This window comes from Epinephelus moara, chromosome 11 (assembly GCF_006386435.1).
Source record: "Epinephelus moara isolate mb chromosome 11, YSFRI_EMoa_1.0, whole genome shotgun sequence".
Taxonomy (NCBI): Eukaryota; Metazoa; Chordata; class Actinopteri; order Perciformes; family Serranidae; genus Epinephelus; species Epinephelus moara.
The window spans coordinates 17,714,618-17,735,033 of record NC_065516.1 but is presented as its reverse complement, the minus strand read 5'-3'; the positions used below and the strand labels follow the sequence as shown (position 1 = coordinate 17,735,033).

Genomic DNA, 20,416 nt, shown 5'->3' with positions numbered 1-20,416 from the left:
TTTGGACTGTGGGAGGAAGCTGGAGTACCCGGAGACATGGGGAGAACATGTCCACACAGAAGGAATCCCTCCTGGTATCGAACCAGGAACCCTCTTGCTGTGAGGCGACAGTGCTAACCACCCCCAAATTCATGTTTTTTTTTTTTGGTTAAAATGTCACTTACAGCAATGAGCAAGAAGAATTGGTATACAGATAGTGTAGCAAATAATCCACAGTTTGTTCTTGGTTAATAATTTACGAGGGTTTTTTGTTCAGTTCTAAAAGATTTTTCGTGAACATTCCTTCCAGCTTTACTTTGATTTTTTTCCCAGCAGCTTCACATGAGATGATGAAACTGTTTACGAGGGAGTTAACATGGCTTCCTCCCTAATAGGCCTGAAACAGCAGAGGGAAACTAACATGTAGACATCACTGTATCCACAACTGCCACAACACAGCCAATTTATTCCTCTCTTTGTAGATACAGTAGCTCAGACACCCGTCTCAGTCCAGCTGTGAGGTTACCTCAGCATGGTAATCAACAAAACAAAACATAAATAAAAACAACACATTTATAAAGACAGTTTTTCAGACATAGTCTCTGGTTATCATCCGTCTGAAGGATGACTGAGTGAAAGATACAGACAGGTCAGTCCTTCTCTGTCTGGCGGGGTAACACTGTGGAGTGCATGCTGGTGTAGGTTGTCTGTCGAGCGTGCCGAGTGGCTCAGCGCTGACGGGAGAAGAGGTTCCTCAGGGCATTGTTGTAGTTCTTATTAAAGGCAGTGTATATGAGCGGGTTGAAGAAGGAGTTGGAGTAGCCCAGCCACAGGAAGATGCTCTTCCAGATGGGCGGGATGTCACAGGAGCACAGTGGGACGATGAGCTCGGTGATGAAGAAGGGGATCCAGCAAAGTACAAACACGCCGATCAAAATGCCTACCATAAGTGCCGCCTTTTTCTCCTTCTGCTCGCGCCATGTGTCGCCGTCTGTCTGGAAGGTCACGGTGGCGTGGCGCACGGTAAACACCATCTGCGGCTGATGTGTTTCGTCCTTTACCTGGGAGGGAGCCGATCAGAGAATAAATCAGTTACTCCACTGATTCATTTATCCGTGAGACACACCTGGCTTGTGTTAGAATTAAAATATCTTTAACAATGTATGCCATTTGGGCTGCTCTACAAAAGATGGATTATAGGTTGAAAAAAAGTGTGACTCAACAAGTGTATTCTTTCCTTACACACACACACACACACACGACACAGAGCATAAATCCAGAGCAGTGTCTTAATCTGCATTTTCCAGCAGCCCATTTTGTGCCATTTCACAAACATACTGCGCAGCTGGGAAAAGGAAAAAAAGAAAATGTCAACATTAATCTGCTGACTTTCTCCTCTCTTTATATGCTGCCTAGCACAGCTCAAGGCTGACTATTTTTTGTTTATCAGGTGAAGCTGGCCGGGGTCGTTCAGCAGCCTAACAGCTTTTATAGTGACGAATCAGCCCCCTAAATGTGTTGGAAGTAAAGCGCTCAGACTAACCCCTCTAAACTGTTGTGTCCTGTTCAACATTTAAACAACATCCTGCAGTCGGATGGAGAAAGTTGTTCACTCTGGAGCAAGTGTAGTTGAATCAATATGGGTCAGCAGGGCCTATAACTGTTTGGACGGATGAAGCCAGTCCATTAACAGCAGAGGCCACAGGTTAAAAGCATAGTGCTGTTGGGAAGGAAGTTTCAGATTCAGTGGATGGTTTAAGACACCTCAATATTAGACGCTGCAGGAGCTCAAATGAGCACTTAACTAAGAATCCTCCTTTAAACATTGGATCGATGATGAGGTTATGATGTACTTTCAAACTAAGAAGGTGAGACTCACTTTGAATTACTCACTTAATCTTGTTTCCTGTCATTAAATATAGAGAAACGTATCCTTCCCAGCAACATGAGAGCTACGTTTGATATGAAGCAGTCTTCCTACTCTCCTCCTAGTGTTAACAAAACCAAACATAAACCTAAATATGAAGCTTAAAAGAGGAGATGGTTAGCTTATCTTAGCATTAAGCTAGCCTGGCTCCGTCCAAAGCCTCTAAAGTAGGAAGTTACGCACCCAGAAAAGAAATAATTACAGCACGCAATCTTGAAAAACAACAATTAGTAATTTTTATTGCGTTAGGATCAATTTGCGCTGAATTTATGTGCTTGCTAGCTAACAACAAGCTAGCTCACAACAAGCTAGCTCACAATACTTCCTAAATACACCTTAACCTTTCTGTTTGTGTATGAATCAAACAAACAACAGTGAGCTTTAGAGGTGCTGATTGGTGTTTTTTTTGTCTAACTTTGGACAAAGGCAAGCTAGCTGTTTCCCCTTTGCTTCAAGTCTTTATGCTAAGCTAATCATCTTGTGGCTCTAACGTCCCACTGACTACATTTATATGCACAGAATATTCCAGTTTTTGCCCTTATTCCAAGACAGAATTGCCACCAAGCTGTTTACATGGATAAAAATGAATTCCTCCAATAGTCTACATACAGCTGTGTTTGACAGGGGTAGGTAACCTGTGGGTCCGGAGGCACCGGTGGCTCTTAAGCCCCTCTCCAGTGGCACCCTGTGGCTTTGACAAAAAAATTTGGAATACGTAAATGACAGTTTTTTATTTTTAACATTTTAATTTTCCTGTATCAACGCTGATCCAGTTGTAAAAATGTGTAGCCTATATACTGAATAAAATGTTTTAACATCTACTGCCTGGCACCTTTTCCTCAAAACCTAGTCGAACCTCGATAGCAGTGGCTAGTCTTGAGACTCTCTAGCTGGCTAGCTTTGGGTGCCAAATCCAAAATAGTAAAAGTTGTGGAATTAAATAGAGAAGTTAGGGGTGCTTGGACAGATTTGTTTGTTTTCACTGCCAGCTCTGCAACGTTAAAGTACCTAATAATCATAAATAGTGCCACACACAGTCGCCACCTTGTGGTAAAACATATTAATGAATGCTCATGTTATCTTCATCATAAGGTTCAAATATGTTTTGCGGCTCCACACAGATATTTTATTATCATTTTTGGTCAAAAATGGATCTTTTGATAGTAAAGGTTGCTGTCCCTTGCCCTAACATGTCGTCTATCATGTTAAAACATAGAAAAGTAATATTCAGATTCATATTCAGAATAACAGTAGAGTAATAGTGTACATGCTAACACAGTCACTGAATGTTAGCATAAGAGATGTGAACACTGTGTCTTCAGTGAGATTAAGTGCACAAAGTTAGGCTTCATACTCTGTGATTGACAGTGTCTTTCTTTGACAAGGACACCTGCAGATATGGATGGCTGTCTTTTATGACCACATTAAAAATCTTTTACTTTCTTCTTTTATGTGTTTAAAGGGTTTTCATGTTCAGAAAAGAAAGACAAGTGTACTTTTGAAGGTCAGGTGAAAGAATACAGCTGTGAGGTGAATACAGTTGTGAGGTTTTATGGAATCTAAAACGTAGAGTAAGTTTATGTATCAGTGTATTAACTTCAGTCACTTTTCATATTTGCAGTCACATTAAAGGGCCAGTCTGTAAAATGGGTGAAAACAGTGACATCAGTGGTCAAATTCTAGATTGCAGGGCTCACTCGCTCACCACTCCCGTCGGGTAAATGACGGTGGCCTCGTAGGGACAAAAAGCCTTGCGCACGACTTTTTCAGGAGTAGGTCTATCTAGCGACGAGGTGAATGTTTATTTAGAAATCTAAACCATGTTACGATATTGTAATGAATCCCTCACGAGCAGAAGACCAGAGGAGCGTTCGGGAAAAAGGCCAGTTTATTTGAGCACTCCAGAAACTCCGGTAACACTCCACTCCGTCCCAAACTCTGACTCTTCTGGCGTAACAGACACACTTCATAACTTCACACACATACTCGTTTACCATACTGAGTGGGGACCCCCCTCCCCTCTCTGCTCCGCCAATCACCAGCCCGCACACTGACTGACAGCGTAGCCGGTAAACAGAGCTCAGCTGTTTATTTAGCCTAGCAATATCTCCGGACTATAGTAGCTGCAATGGACGACTTTGAACGCGATTTTGAAGAGTTTCTTGTAGCGGACACAGACCCAGAGCCATACCTGTTTGAGCCGGAGCATACAGATGAGGAACTCCATGTGTTTGATGCTGAGCGGGCGAGAAGAGAGGCTGAATGCACAGAATGGGATTCGGTGCTACTGCTACCATCGTTGGGGAGATATATCATCAGGAGGAAAAGCGCCGCAGAGAGTGCATCACAAGGAGTGAAGTTGCGTCTTCTTTTCCTCGCAGATGACGGTTCGGGTTCATTCTCTCCTGTTGCGTGGTAAGTGTGGTCCATTCGCAAACTTTATAACTAAAAAAACTTTTCACTACTCTCTATCGACGAACTACTAACACTCTCTGCTGTTTCCTCCTCCTTCTTCCTTCCTTCCGCTGTCTTCGTTGGTTCATTTATACACGCGAAACGCGTTCTCTGGCTGGCTGGATTGTCCACTCGGTCTGCCGTACATACATGGCGGCGCAAGATGGCGACCTCTCTAAAGCAAGGCCCTTGCTATATATATATATAAAAGCATAATTATAAGGCTACGAAAACCAAACAAATTTTATTTTATAGCGATCATACACTTCATACATCATACATACATACATCATACATACATCATACACGTATAAACATATTAATGGGTAGAATATTCAGATTCAGATTCAGATTGACAATAAACCATGCCAAATATTATACACTGGCCCTTTAAACATTTTCTGAATGATACATTTTATGACTTTCAGTTCTGTAGTGTTGAGTTATTTGTGCATCTAGGCCAAGGATCTGTGCACCTTACCTATGAATGCGCTCTATATCTGGTGGCATGTGTATGTGTCTTAATGTCTTTGAGTGGGTGTTGTTGATGGATGATTGCAAGAGGTTTATTATCTTAGATGTGGATGCCATAGCTCACTTCACAACTCCGCGCAGACACTTTGCAGGGCTCGATGCCTCGACTCTTCGATGTACGCTGGGAAATGATGAGAATAAACTTGAGCTGGGTAATGAGACACGTATAATGCAACCATAAGCTGCGAGTGTGTCTGTGGAAAGCAAAGTGACTAATAAAACATATTCAATTTAATTGCGATAGCTACAGGAGCGATTGCCTGTGTAATGAAACTTGGCATAAAGTTGCTGTACCAACGCAATAAAAGACGAGGCTCATTTATTCGAGGATAGGTCCTCCTTGACCATTAGCTTCTAATTTTGGGCCAACTGATGCCACACTTGCATAACTAAGGAGTATCTTGAGGAATTGAGGTAATTTTCAAAGTACACGTGCCACATAAATGAAAAGAAAAAAGCCTCCAATGTGTGTTTTCTGTGAATCATTTCTCCCTTCTGTGGAAATTTGCCAAGTTCTCAGAATGCTCAGATGCTGAGCGATTTTCATAAGAAGCCTTTCATAGGTGGAGTAAGGCGTCTGCTCTAAGATGTCTAAAAGTGGCGTAATCTCTATCACCAAGGTGTTTTGGGGGCTTTTCAAATTGCATTTCCTTCAATAAGGGTTGGTGAAAAGTGGGAGCTGACTCAATTTTCACGGGGAAAATTTGCCTGATTAAATGTTTGCTAATGCTTGCTGAATAGATCTAGACCTTTGTGTCTGCTGATTAGAGAAACGCCAAAGCCAGAAAGGTGCAGTGGCCCATTAAAGATGCTAGAGGTGGTATTTATAGCTTTCTACCTTCTGCCTACGCACATTAACAAGCTGGTGGTGATGAGCAGGATTGCTGCAATTATTTGTCCGTATGCTCATACATTAGATACTTATGTCTCCCTGATTACTGTTGAATAGCTCATCAGCCAGAATAATAAATAATTGCACAGCAACTCATATTGGTAGGTCAGGGGCCTCAGCCAGATGACAGGGAGAGGAAGGAGAAAAACTCATCATTAGATATAGGACGAGTGTCAAAGAAATTGCTGGCCGAGACAGTTTATTTGTCCTTGGAACATGTGGTTTATTAAAATCCACAGCAGCATCTCAACATGAGCGGTACATAAAGTCCTGTCAATGAACTTTGCTGACACATGTACAGCTCGTCACAGGGGACTTGAGGCTGTACTACAAAGCTAGTTCAACTTATCCGGGATATCTTTTCATTATCTGGCTTAACTAACTCTTACATTGGCCTTTTGGATAACCACAAAGCTAGTTATCAGCAACTCTGGGTTTCATATCCAGCTACAAGCATGTTCATGCGAAAGAGGCAGGGATGTTGATTAAAAGCAACATCATCAGAAACATGAATGAAGTACTTCTTATGATATGAGATGACACAGTAACAACCCGCGGGAATGCTTCACCGGCAGTCATCGGTATGAAGTGTAAATGATAGCCTTATAACAGAACACAGGAAATAATTTCCAAATATTAAATCCAGGCCAAGACCATAAATACGTGAAGGTATTATTCTATGTGAAATTAGAACAGAGTGAGTATTTTTGCTGTTTAGCAGGATGATGATGAAACTACTCTGAATATGTCACATAAAACACTTTAAAGTGATGCCAGACTGTTTAGGGTGGTAAAGTAGGTAAAGACTGATGAGGTCTACCTGACTGAAATGTTACATTTCTAATAAAATATAATCTTTTTTTTTTCTTGTTTTCATCACACAGGGTGTAAAATAGCAACACTGTCACTGTGGACTAAAATAATCTTTGCATAAGTTAAAATGCAGCTAAAATCGTGTTTGTTAGAGGCTTGTTTTAAAACCAGTTGAAATAGAGCCCTAATAGAATTTTGTCCATGTCAGGTTACTTTTTTTCATCAGTGATCTGATTGGTCAGAGGTCAGGGTGGTGACTAGTTGTGATCTGATACACTTCTTTAACCTAACCAAAGTAACTTTATGTTAGGCATAAAACTTTATGTTACGAATGTAACGTCATCCGTGGGCTGCTAATTCGTCAGATATCATTCGAACCATTGTATGAGGATCAGTTGGTGCACTTGCTCTATGGGCGCCACGATGTGGAAGATCTGACCCCCAATTCTTTAGCTGGATGCTGCTGTATGTTTTAGATTATTTCTGGGCGTCTTTGTGAAGGATAATTCACAAAGGTAATTTTTATGAACTAGGCAAAACAACTTTAATTGAGCCTAAATCATTACAGTCTCAACAAAATATAACGTTGTTTAATATAATAATGTTACCTATGAACAGATGTGGGTGTTCTTGGTGATGGTGTTGATGTTCAGCCGCACAGACAATTCCAATTATTACACTGGATCAAATTAGTTTTTGGTTTTGGGAATGGAATAAACAGAACAGTGTATCGAGAGTCACTTTTACAGCTCCCCCAGCAAAATCTTTTAACCATCTTCAAAATGTGTTTTCTTTCCAACAAAGACGAGCCTAACACATAGCCTGTATAAAAATAACAGGAAAAGGGAAGGTGGACTGAAGTTACCAAGCTCGCTGATCTGTTATTGGAGCCTAGATTGAAAAGGGGTGGGACTTCGGAGGGGCTAATTCCTGCTGACTCTGAGCTCACTTTCACACCCTCAGAATTCCCAGCTGCAGCTCTCTCGGCTGATGGATGCTGGTCCTCTCCATGTCATCGCATCTCTGTATCTGATGAGGGCTTTACAGGGCCACTTAGGGACCAGATTATTTTCGAGTGGAGGGAGTGTGGTTATGATCTTTCATCCCACGAGCAGCTCTGCTGGGCTTACACCAGTAGAAGTCATCAGTGTTGCTCTGTATCACATTAATGCTAATGGGGGGTTAGTGAGTTTGCAGCACGCTCTGGTGGGTTGTAAAGACTGGACGTGGCATGTATAAAATCATACTGTCTGTAAAAGTCTTTTCAGGACACACTTGGGTATTGTGGATCATTACAGCTGGCTATCTGGTTTGGAATGCCAAATCTTACAAATGTGTATTTCTAGTCACTTAACAACCTGGTCTGTTGTGGTTGTAGGCAGGTGCAAGATTTCCAAGTGAAATGACTAATAGACTGGTGCCACAATGTGTTTGCCTCCATACTCACATATGTGGTACATCAATCATTGTACTTTTTGCCTGCTGGGCTACTTAATATGCTGGTGAACTGAACTGTACATGTTATATATTTTTTACTGTACATATTTTCACATTCACATTTTGAGCACTGAGCTGTCGCCTATGTGCTTGTTTTCCTGGGAAAAGTGTCAGGCTTTTACTATGTGTTCAATATTAGCAGATATTCTAGGCCTCAAAACAGCTTCCTTTGCCTGTTCTCTGCATTTCTAAAGGCCTCAGTGTCCGTCATGAATGTGTTCTAATATTTCCTGTCTCCTTAACTGAGATTTAACAACAGCCTAGTGTGATAAGGTTTCTGAACCTAACTGGAGTGTGTCCTGTATTTATTTATTTTGTCCAATGCTCTGCACAGTCCTGGTTTCCCTTGCCTACTTCTCCTGGGTAAAAGTTTTCCTCAGTCTTCTCACTACTGGTGACTTCTCTAACTGACTTAAACAAACATTTACCCTCCCAGTGGCCCCTTTTCCCACATTTTCTACACTCAGTTGCAGTGCTGGGCATTGCCTGGGGCATAATGCTTCTCCGTCCCGCATCGGAACACTTGTAGTCCCCCGAGTTGGTTTGCTCTCCTCCGTCACTTCTCTCCTTGGCTGGCTGTCTTCCACCTTTTGATGGTTGCTGGAGTGTCACCCTGCAGGCTGAGTGCTCCCTGTTGGTCCTGCTGGCTTATGTACTTTGCTGCGTCCTGTGCTTTTCATACCATCTGCATGGCAGTTTCCAATTTGAGGTCAGACATGAGCTGTGGTCTTCAAAGTCATGACGTGGAATTATTTTTCAGCTTTATAGCCTATTGTGTAAATAGGTCTGCTAACCTGAATCTCGACACCTTTTAGGCCAACTTTGCAGCCCACCAGTATAGGGTGAATCTCCAGGAGGGCCAGACATTCAAAATTGAAGCTTTCTAGTGAGCTAAATTTCACCTTAGCGTTGGATGTATCTCTCAGAACACCTCTAACACCATCTCAAGTGAACTGCTGGCTGACACAGCTTATTTTCAATCACAACATGTGGTTTATTACGTCCACAACAGCATCTCAACAGGAGCGGTATAGAAAGTGCTATTAACCAACCTTGCTGACTCACATGAAGCTAATTCTAGCTCTCTGATTGGTTTCAAGGAGTGTCAATCTACATGTTTTTACCCACTACCAACAATACCTATGTAAACTGTGGCTATGAAGCTGCCATTGGCCGGTTATTTTGGCTGGCCAATGGCGTTCTCCACCTCTCGTGCCATCTGCAAGTTAACGATTTCAAAATCCTCTTTGCAACAGGAAACAACAGCCTCCTAGCTAACAATCTACGTGCTGAAAATGGCAAATTTTGGCGCAGATTTGGATCGTACAATAAGTCATGCCAGTTTTGTTCTTTCGGTGAATTGATGTAAAGATCTATGATGAATAAGACGACTTGTGAAAGCACCTTGAAAAATCCCAGACTCTGTCCCGCAGGACTCTCATGTCTGATGTGGATCTGTTTCCTGACATGGCCGGTCAAGGTTGGTTTGCCACATCTTTTGACCCTGGTGGCGGCATGTGCCAGTGACACTGACCTAAATCATTCTACTTAACATGAGCATCTGTGATATCATTGTAATAATGTTCTGCAAAAGCCTCACATAGCTAGCAAATTGTCTTTAGTTTTAACAAGTCTGTCCAGTGTGTCCAAGTATAGTCAGGCTTCACCTCTACGGCACCGCTGATCAAATTATGTTTGTCTTTTTATCTGTAAAAATTGAATCATACAGTCAACATACATTTGTTGCTGTTTTTTGTGGCGTTTTCTTTTGCCGAGAATTCATGACAGTGCTTGTCTCCCCATGTGCAAATGCTCTATCAAAAAAGTCCCCCCTCGATGTTATTTTGCGAGGGCACTGTCGCTGCATCCTGGCCTTGGCACTGCCCAAGACAACTGTGATTGGTTTAAAGACATACAAACAAGTCGAGGTGTTTTTTCCCCTACTTCAGAAGGATAATGCACTTATGGACCTTTCTCTAGCGCTGACACAGGACTATTAAGATAGGACTGGCTAACTTGACTATCCAATACCTTGACAAGGAGAAGGTTATGATATTATGACTTATAAGGTTTGAGAGGTTATTTTGAGATAGTTTATATAAAAAAAGGAAAATGAATAATCACCTCAGCCATGGGTGTTATTGTGTTGGTCTTGCGGGAGCCAATCCGAAACTTGGCAGCCTTGTAGATCTTCCAATAAACAAACAGCACCACACAAAGCGGCAGGTAAAACGCTCCGAAGGTGGAGAAGATCGTGTAGGACGGCTCCTGGCTCACTTGGCACTTCATCCCCTCTGTGTAGGTCTCCCCCCAGCCAAATAGAGGCGACAGGGAAATGATGGAGGACAGCAGCCACGTGAGTGCGATCATCACATTGGAAATCTTCTTGCGCGTCTTGAGCGTGTACTCTAGGTGCCTGGTGATGGACCAGTAGCGGTCCAGCGCGATGGCTGTCACGTTCCAGATGCTGGCCGTGCAGCAGAGCACGTCGAAGGAGATCCACACCTGACACAGAACGCGGCCCAGTTTCCACAGCCTGCCGTTCAGCTCGTGGACGAGGCTCAGCGGCATGACCAGGGCGGCCACCATCACGTCGGAGATGGCCATGGAAGCCACAAGGTTGTGGGGCACCCGGTGGAATGTCCTCACCCTCAGGATGGTTACGAGCACCAGCAAGTTCCACACAAAGGTGGCCACCACCAACATTGCCAGTAATGTAAGAGTGAGCACGCTGAAAACAGAAAAAGGCCGGTAGATGTTTCCCCCGGAGTCATGGCCGTCCAAGGCTCCACTGAAATTGGCTGTCAGTATGCTGGTGTTGGGATACGTCATGGTAGCTGCTCTTGCCCTGCAGCCAAGGGCCAAGACAATTCAGAGACAGTTTCAGCAGACAGCTGATGCATTCTGCAGCGGGGAGAGAGAAGAGGGAGGAACTATTTTAATGTGATTGTTGAACGTAAGCCTCTCACATCTCTTTGTATCAATGAAAATTCATTAAAATTCAACAACATATGCTAAAAGTTGAACAAAAATAGCAGCTTTTACCACTGGCTTTGCACCATTGCGTAAATGCACCAGTGTACATCACAGTGTCGCTCACAAGAGAGGCACTTAAATGATTTGCTCACAATAGTAAAAAGCACTTGAGTTTCTAACAGCTGTCAAGTAACCTGCCTACAACTTTCAAGTGCAATTTCATCTGCAGTTAAAAAGGCTCAAAAGTACTCCGGGACATCTCGGGGTCTGGAAAAGACCATAAATATTCAGTTTCATCATCCCACTGCTGTCCTTTGATTTGCATCAAAGTCAGACCTCTATTGCAAAATGAAGTTTTAAGTGGAGTCTTTGTTGTACACTCATTCGGGAATATCTCACTCTTGCACCCGATAGAGAGATTCCTCTGTTCAACATTGTGGAGTTGTATGTTTTAAGTGGTTGTGGAGAGCGGCATCTATTTTCATTTTAAATTAGAGAGTCTGTTGGAGAGACACTCTGCATTAACATAGGATTGTCTCTGTTTCAGATTCACAAAAGAAAAAGATTTGACATGCCAGCTCTATCAATACAGTCACAGGAGAGGCTCGGCAAGTTGCAAAGTCTACGCTGCACGATGTTCAGCAGTGCAGAAACAATGAATCTCAAATCACCAACCACGCATACTGTCTGTCAGCGGGATGTTGTAAAGTTTGGTATTGATCTTTACAACTTGAAACCGCTATAAATGAATAGAGCAACTCAATCACAAGTGGCACAATTACATAAATCAGTTATCAATTATATGATTTCTGTGACTATTTAACGAGAAACGTTAAATGAAAATCCATCCTTTGTTCCCCCACTAAGACTCACAGAAGCAACATTTTCAGCAGCATGACTGGGGGCAATAACGATTTCATGCATCACGTTTTGGAAAACACATTCAGACGTGCCTGATTAAACAGTCTCATAAGATGTAAATTTTCAGTCGTTAATTCTAATTTCTTTCTTTATAAATCAGTTTAACTTTCACTACTCCTCCGGCTTTAACCTACTCCTGTGAGCTGCTATTGCTCCTAACAATCCTCCCAGGCTTTTTGAATTTTCTTACCTTGACCCAGCGAATCTGCCACACCGACTTTCGTGTTTAAAGTGCAGTTTTAGCCTCAGTCTTGAATACTGAATAAAACCATTCATTTTGCATGTCTCCTCTTTGTGACAATGAAGCTGAATGAGGGGATCTGGATGACTTGCTAAGGTTTTTTTTTTCTCCCAGGCCTCTGGGCGCAGTGCAAATGTCTATAATAAGTGTAGCTAATGCATATAATTCAGTCGAAATAATCGTCCCTAAGTGAGTTTCATATAAACTGCAGGATATAATCAATAGATTCATATTCTTGTGGGTGGTTAGCCCCTAATAACATTACTTTTGGCTGTATTACCGAAGCATTCATTTGATGAATAAATCAATCAAATGTTTCTTCTGAGGATGTGACGGTTTGTCTGCAAGAAAATCAACAGGAAAAAATTAAAATACAACAGAGTCCCACATGAAATGCTTTATTCATATATGTTTTTACACCCAGTGGGTCGTGTCAGAGTGTTTGCTTGTTGTCAATCACTGAGCCTCATCAATAAGGACCGACGGCTAATAACAATATGAGCCATGTCCCTGTCAGTCCATGTATTTATGTGACATGTGACACTGTCTCTTAGCATCACAAGCCGTGCCCTCTAATCAAAGGGTCCAACCAAGCACACCGATAGGCCCTCAGCTCTCTCTTCTCCCCGCGCCTATTAACAAGCCTAATAGCCATGAAATTGGACAACCTTTATGAAGGGAACAGGCAATCAAACATGCCTGTTCACTCCCTCAAACGGCGGCTGTCAGTCACTCTGTGAAAGGCAGACACACACACGGCAGAAAGACGCATGCAAATGTATATATGCATAAGTGAGAGGAGTGAGGGTGGAGATGCTGACAGACGCCGAGACAGGAATCGTGTTCACTGACGTCAAAGGATAATACCTGAATACATTTAAGTCTGTGCTTTAGAGTGTTTTTCGGACAGCTGTGTGGGTAAAGTGTCAATTCAGGTCAGTTGCTGTCTCGAGACTTGCAAGTGCCAGCTGGTTCACTGGGCATATTTGCTCGAGAGCCTTGTGGGGATTTATGTTAACTGTGAGACATTAAACAAGGACAGAGCGTGATTAACATCTCATTACCCAACTTAAGGTTGTTTGTGTTTACTTTTTAATTTAAGTAGGATGAAAGGGGCGAAAATGATAGAACAGAGACACATTTATTTGCTGCTTACGGAGTTGCAGAAGGGAGATATTTCCAAACCACATACATTTCATTCTAATTTAGAAATGAGCAAATTAATCAGTGACTAAAATCCTCTCTGAGCTTCACGAGGCTTTGCAAGAAAGCCACACTGCACCCGATGCTGCGGAAGGCAAGATGTTGGGCGCAAACTTAGATGAATGTGTTCTGCATGCTCTTAAAATTAAGTTTTCTTCTCTGCCATTGTTCCTGGCCACCATAAATAAAACAAGTGTAAAGTCTCGGGAAAATAATCAGCAAGTCCTACACATATTTGTTTCTGTTTCTAATTTCTTTTCGCCCCCTCTATGCAATCAGCCTGCTGATAAAAACAATTCCCAACAAAGCACAAAAGGCTGCCAGCTGCAGTTTCAGGTAAAAACTACTTCGACATCTCAATTCCTTTTCATTTTTTGTGTCCACACTGTCACAACCTGACACAGCAAGAGTGTGAATGGCATTCTCTTTGTGTGGAGCTCTTCTTTCTGAAACGGTCGTAGGCTCATTTGTTACACGGTTTTCACCAAGGAGGGTTTCTCTCAGGCTTCAGAGGGCTGACATTTGCAGCTGAAAGGAAGGGGAATGTATAGATGTGTCCTCTAGCTGGGGTCATATTACAATCATAAGGCATGCATAAGGGTGACCTGAGTGGGGATGCTGTTACTCAGCAGCTTTGGTCTTTGGTTTGGTGTTTCCAAACCATTTGAAGCATGCTCCTCTTTCTCACTGAAAAAAATCACATGCACATTATTAACTGAAATCCAGTTTCTGAGAGATTTATTCTCTAGAATAATAACTTTACCATATAAATATTAAGGATCCCCTGTAGAGCTCACTTGTCCCATGAGGTTTCCTGTCATCACTTGACTCTGGTTATATCTGATTATCAACCGAGACACTTGTTACACAACATCTCAACAACACAGCCTCACTTTTGAATCCTATTCCAGAAATAAAGCTATAACTAAAACTCGGCGGCAACGATTCATATCCGGAAATAACTCACCCCATTAACAGTTCGGCATAAAACAGTCCCGCACGACAAGATCTCTGCTCGGTCTTAACCTCTCCATCGACATTCACTTTGCTGGCGCGTCAGCGGAGTGATTGAACCGCCCGGCTCAGTGTTGATGACAGCAGCAACACACCTCGCACTGAGGATACAGAGCCGCTGGAATGAACCACACAGTGGTCGGAAGGGGGAACTGAGTCCAATTCAGATGGTAAACACTGCGTTTTCTCGGCATGTGGGAGACGCGCGCGTGTGTTTGTGGCGTGCACTTGGCGCGAGCAACAGCTGTCTTTTGAGAGGCGTGCGGTGTGGATGAAGACGGTGCCTCTGTATTGTGTCACTGTTGGTGCCGCTCTGGAAACATTCCCTCTGTGTAATTAGTCTTATTCTGCAGTGATCAGAGGTGGCTTGAGGAGACACGGACCCTGCTGCTTTCTGATGGATGATACTTCCACGCGGCCACCCTTGTAACTCCCGTGGTGTTTCTCCCGTGTCCTGCACATTAATGCGCATTTCGCGCAAAGTAATTCAAATCTCATATATTGGCAGGAGCGCGGCTCAGAACTACTTGTAATCAAGTTTCCATATTTGGCTTTATTCCTCATTTCCAGTGGGACACTTCCTTTGTCCTGACCTGAGGAAATCTCCCAGGATGATTGATTTAATTAAATCATCATAGGCTGCACCGCAGTAACACTTTGCATACAGGACCAGAACACTCTGTGACCGTTTAGTAAAGCATGTATCCATCTTGCTTATTAATGTTAATTACTTCCACCTGCAGCAGACCTGTAGCTATATAAAACCAGGAGTGGATACAAGAGGGCAGCTGATACAAAGGAACATCTATGATTTCTATCAGACTTTATAATGTCAGGCTGATGGCGGCGGACTGTCTGAAGGGCAGGGGTGAGACAAATAAAAAGGCACCAGTGTGCAGAAAATTATGATCCATTCAGGATGAATCAGGTCCAAAAAATGGTTAACATTAAATTTGTTTTTATTAATTATTGAATTTGTGTCTATATTTAAATTTACTATATCTATATCTATAGATAGCCTACTACTAGCTTTCCAGCATGTACAGCTGCCTGTTTGTCACTGCATTTCATTTTCTCCATTTAAGGGCACCAATTACTGCACTGCATTGCATTTTCTCCACTGGAAGGGCACCCTGGAGGGCACTGTATCATGTTTTCTCCATCGTAAGTGCACCCAATACTGAATTGCATCACATTTTCTCTACAAGAAGGGCACCCTAAGGCACAGCATCACATTTTCTCCACTGAAAGGGCAGCTTAAAGGGGACTGCATCATGTTTTCTCCACTGGAATGGTACACTGGAGAGCACTGCATCATGTTTTCTCCACAGGAAGGGCATCCTAGAGGGCACTGCCTCACATTTTCTCCACTGGGTAGGTGCCCTAGAGGGCGCTAAATCACATTTTCTCCACTGGAAGGGCACCCTATAGGGCAGTACATTGCGTTTTCTCCATTTTAAGGACACCAATTAGTGCACTCCATCACATTTTCTCCACTGACAGGGCACCCTTGAGGGCACTGCATCATGTTTTCTCCATTGTAAGTGTGTCCAATACTGAATTGCATCACATTTTCTCCACTAGAAGGGCACCCTAAGGCACTGGCTCACATTTTCCCCACTGTGTAGATGCCCAGAGGGCACTGAATCTCATTTTCTTCACTGGAAGGGCACCCAACAGGGTACTGCATTGCATTTTCTCCATTTTAAGGACACCCATTTGTGCACTGTATTACACTGTCTCTACTGAAAGGGCACCCTATAGGGTAGTACACTGGGTTTTGTCCACTGGAGGGGCACCAAAGAGGGCACTGCATCACATTTTCTCCACTGGAAGGGCACCATAAAGGGTACTGCATTGCGTTTTCTACATTTTAAGGACACACATTAGTGCACTGCATCACATTTTACCTACTGAAGGGGCACCCTACAGGGCAGTACATTGCGTTTTCCTCATTTTTAGGACACCCATTAGTGCACAGTATGAAATTTCCTCCACTGGAAGGGCACCCTAGAGTGCACTGCATCATGTTTTTTTGTCATTGTAAGTGCACCCAATACTGAATTGCATCACATTTTCCCCACTAGGGCACCCTGGAAGGCACTGCATCATGTTTTCTCCACTGAAAGGGCACCCTAGAGGGCACTGCTTTACATTTTCTCCACTGAAAGGGCACCTAACAGTGTATTGCATTGCATTTTCTCTATTTTACTGACACCCATTTGTGCACTACATCACACTGTCTTTAGTGAAAGGGCCCCTATAGGGCAGTACATTGTTTTTTTCCATTGGAAGGGCACCCTGGATGTTGGTGTTTTGCCATTTTAAGGACACCCATTAGTGCACTGCATCCCCATGCACATTGGAGGGCACATTTTTATCTCAATTTCATGTACACTGAGCCACCATAGTGTGCACTTTATCATTGTTTTTAATCTACTATAGGGGCATCCAAGAGGACACTTGTGCAGCATTTTTTCTAGTCCACCAGTGACCGTGAAGGTAACTGACATCCAACTGTCCTTTAATGTAATGCAGCAATAATACAGAGCAATGCTCTGGCTACAAACTGACTGTTAAGTGTCACAGGCACACCATGAATCCCTACAGTAACATGATAAATGAGAATCCAGATACACGTTGTGGTTTCGGACCATAGCCAGCAGTGCCAGCTTTGTGGCAGCTGCTACTGCAGTGTAAATGTCACATCACACACCTTCCACTTTTGTTTTACTCCAGCAACCTTGGAGAGTTCGAGGAGTGTTTATCTAATTGTCGCTTGTACTAACACTCACTTCCTCTAAATCCATGGGATTTGTTTGAAACATCTGCTGAAAGAGGATGAGTGTGCTTCGGTAACTAACCATGAAATATGCAGCTGCACGCATGTATAGGCACACTCGGCGTTTATCACATCATCCCTGCTTAAGGGAAACATTGAGTATCTGTAGGGCCCTCTCGCTGTCTCCCAACTCCTCCCACTGCTATTACTCCTCCTCCTCCCCCCTTAACTCCCTCATACAGGTGATGCTGATGCACAAAATCAAATCAGCTTAGCAGTTGCTTGTGCAGTAAGTGCTGAATAACCTGCTTTGTGAAATTGTGTCTTGCTAATTATAGGGCTATGAAGGCATTAATGCAACCCACTTAAAGTGTCAGTGCAAAGTGCTCCTTATTAAAACAGATGACATACTTGTGCTTCCAGCTGTTTAGCCTTTTAGTCTGCAGACTTGATGAAAATACACTGTAGATGAAAACACTGGAAGGGCTCATGCAGCGTTGTCTTGTTTTTGCAACAGAAAAGAGGAAAAGTGTGAGCACTAATCAAGCTTAACATTTAACTCTGTGCCACCAGAAAAATCACACTGTGTCCTGGGTAGAACAGCTGTGACTCACCTTACTCGCACTAAATGCAAACATCACACTTCCTCTGCTCTGTTCCCTTTTCTGAGGCGAAAGGGTCTTTTTATCCTTGTTTTCTCTGGGCACTTTGCTGTAAATCACGTCTCTGACCTTGTCCCGCCAGGCTGGTCTCGTCCCCATAAATAGCCAGCCATCAATTATTCCTCTTACTACCAGAATTTAACACTGTCAGCAACTACAGCTTCACATCCCAGGCCCTGGAAAATGACGAGAGAGAAAAATGTGATGCGGTACTGGAGCGGGGACTTTGCTGGTAAACCTGCCACATAAATTCGCAGTGTGTCTGGACTGCAGTAATTGTGCAATGAGTGATTTAACGTTAACTACAGAGAAACATGGCACTTCATATTAGGGTGCCTTCTGTTTGCTCTATGATCCCACAAGGTCACGTGAGTATGTGGGAACGTGTTGTACATACTAAAACCTTAACTGCCCTGTTGAAGCAGTGTCGTGATTTATTAGGTCTTTTGGAGAGTTCATTACACACTTTCACACTGATTAATTGTGCCAGTTTATACATTTTTGCTACAGGAAAGCCAGTGTGTAAAATGTGTTTATTTATTTGGCTTTTGCATTGGGATTTTATCCAAACAACAAAATTCTTAAGGGTGACGTTAAATGAGGTGACTGGCTAAATGTGCTGTGGAAGATAAAGAGCTAAACCTTTTGAATTGGAATCACAAATTCTTCCTCCGTCCTGCCTACAATGTTGATACTGTCAAGCTCCACTGTCATGTGTCCCTGACAGTTAATGATATCTGTCTGCACTGCACCACCCACATCTAATTAGAGCTTCAGTGTGTGTCAGTAGCTGGCGAGGCAGGAGTAGGTTCAGACAGGCAAGGTGTTAGGCTGTGATGTGCTGAGGCAAGCAGCGCTGGCCCAGTAGATGAAGGAAAAGAAGGAGAGATTCGATAAATTGTGACGATGGAGCGGCAGAGGTCCTCTTTGATGGACTGTTGACGGAGTACACAGGGAGCAGGATTTCCTGCACACAAGCAATGCTCACCACTTGTACTATATGTTCAAAAAATAGTTGCCACTGTTGACTCAATGTAACAATGACCTCAGGTACAGCGTGCATGCCGAAGACTGCAGCAAGTCTGCAGTGTAATGAGGCTGCAGTATAATCGTGTTGTTCTACTGGATTAAAACATGTTTATTAAGGAGAAACTTTAGTTGTTTAATGTAGCATTTTCTCTTAAAGTAGCACACATGCTAAAACTGTAAAAATCTAAAAATCTCTGTGGCTTGTAGCTTAACACAGCTAATTTTTACTCAATTAGAAGTGATTTTGCTGCAATCAAATGTATCGACAATTAACCTATGGATGAATTGTAACGACTTTAATAGTGTTTTTAATAGTGTTTAATAGACACAATAGTGCCAAAAACTGCAGTTCCTCTAACGGCCACTTGGGTCAATCCCCATAGTAAAAAATACTATGTAAAAAAGTCAAAATTAACAGTTTAAATAAACATGTGTACAGTGTAATATGAAAAACTGCAAATGCATATTTAAAGGTAGGGTCTGGAGGCTTTTCCAGTTGCTGTTTGTAAACACACATTCAAATTTGGCCCCTCCTATCAGGCTCAACTCTCCCGGGTGTACGGAACCCGGAGGTACGGAAGAAAGCTTCACAGAAGAGGTTCAGGCAAGGCTCGCGCTGGTGCACGCTTGGACACGCTTGGGCACGGCACCTGCGCTCTCTCATTGGCTGGGGAAATCTCCGCCCAGAAGCGGTCTGAGCTCACAAAAACATCAAAATACAGTTAAAGGGCAGGAGCTCTGCAAACAGAGTCACTACCACACATGAGTAGAAGCCCATAGGTGATGATTAAGCAGGATTTCATTTGTATATGTCTATATTTTGTTTTGTTTGAAAATCCTCCAGATCCTACCTTTAAGGGCGTGGTTGCTTTGAGTGATGGGCTGTCTGCGAGGCATCCACCCCTCGTTCATCCATAGTTCCACCCTCTTGTCAAATATGGTCAGTTCTGGCTGCAAAAAACAAACAAAAAAATGAACAAAACAAAACAAACAAACAAAAGACAAGCAGCCAAGATGCCAAACATGCATCTTGGGTTATCAGATCACAAATGGATGGCTCTAAGTACAGGTTTGAACACACCCAATACCTCCTCAGTGTGTCTTGAGATGTAATCGCTCAGACTACATGCAGAGGTGGTCTGTGTCACATAGGGCCGTGTTGTTTCAGCAGTGTGTACGCTAATGTGTCCCATGCCAAACTAAAGGACTGCCTACTCAGCTGACATCCTCATATGTGGAAGTGTGTACTCATTTGCACACCAAGTATTTCAAAGTGCGAAACAAGGAGAAGCCACAACAGTAAAATAAGAAGACGACAAAGAAGGGGAGGCCATAACGACAGGCAAAATGGATTTCCATGGATGGAGTCTGATTTCCATTTGGGCTGAAGAGTTAGTACAACGGACACTGGATGATTCATAATGGCAACCTGGCGATAAATGAGGCAGCCTAGGCATGGCAAATGAAAATGATTTATGTGTTTATTTGCATA

The 20,416-nt window shown here is 42.9% G+C and overlaps 1 protein-coding gene across 1 annotated transcript; it reads right to left on the bottom strand.

Annotated features, from left to right (window-relative positions):
* Nucleotides 1-228: 228 nt before the first annotated feature.
* htr5ab (5-hydroxytryptamine (serotonin) receptor 5A, genome duplicate b) lies at nt 229-14,542 on the bottom strand. The gene is made up of 3 exons (XM_050057295.1): nt 14,405-14,542; nt 10,221-11,000; nt 229-1,040 (listed from the first exon to the last, which is right to left on the bottom strand). The coding sequence occupies exons 2-3, from the start codon at nt 10,926-10,928 to the stop codon at nt 708-710; spliced, it is 1,041 nt and encodes a 346-aa protein (XP_049913252.1). The 5' UTR covers nt 10,929-11,000; nt 14,405-14,542; the 3' UTR covers nt 229-707.
* Nucleotides 14,543-20,416: the final 5,874 nt, after the last annotated feature.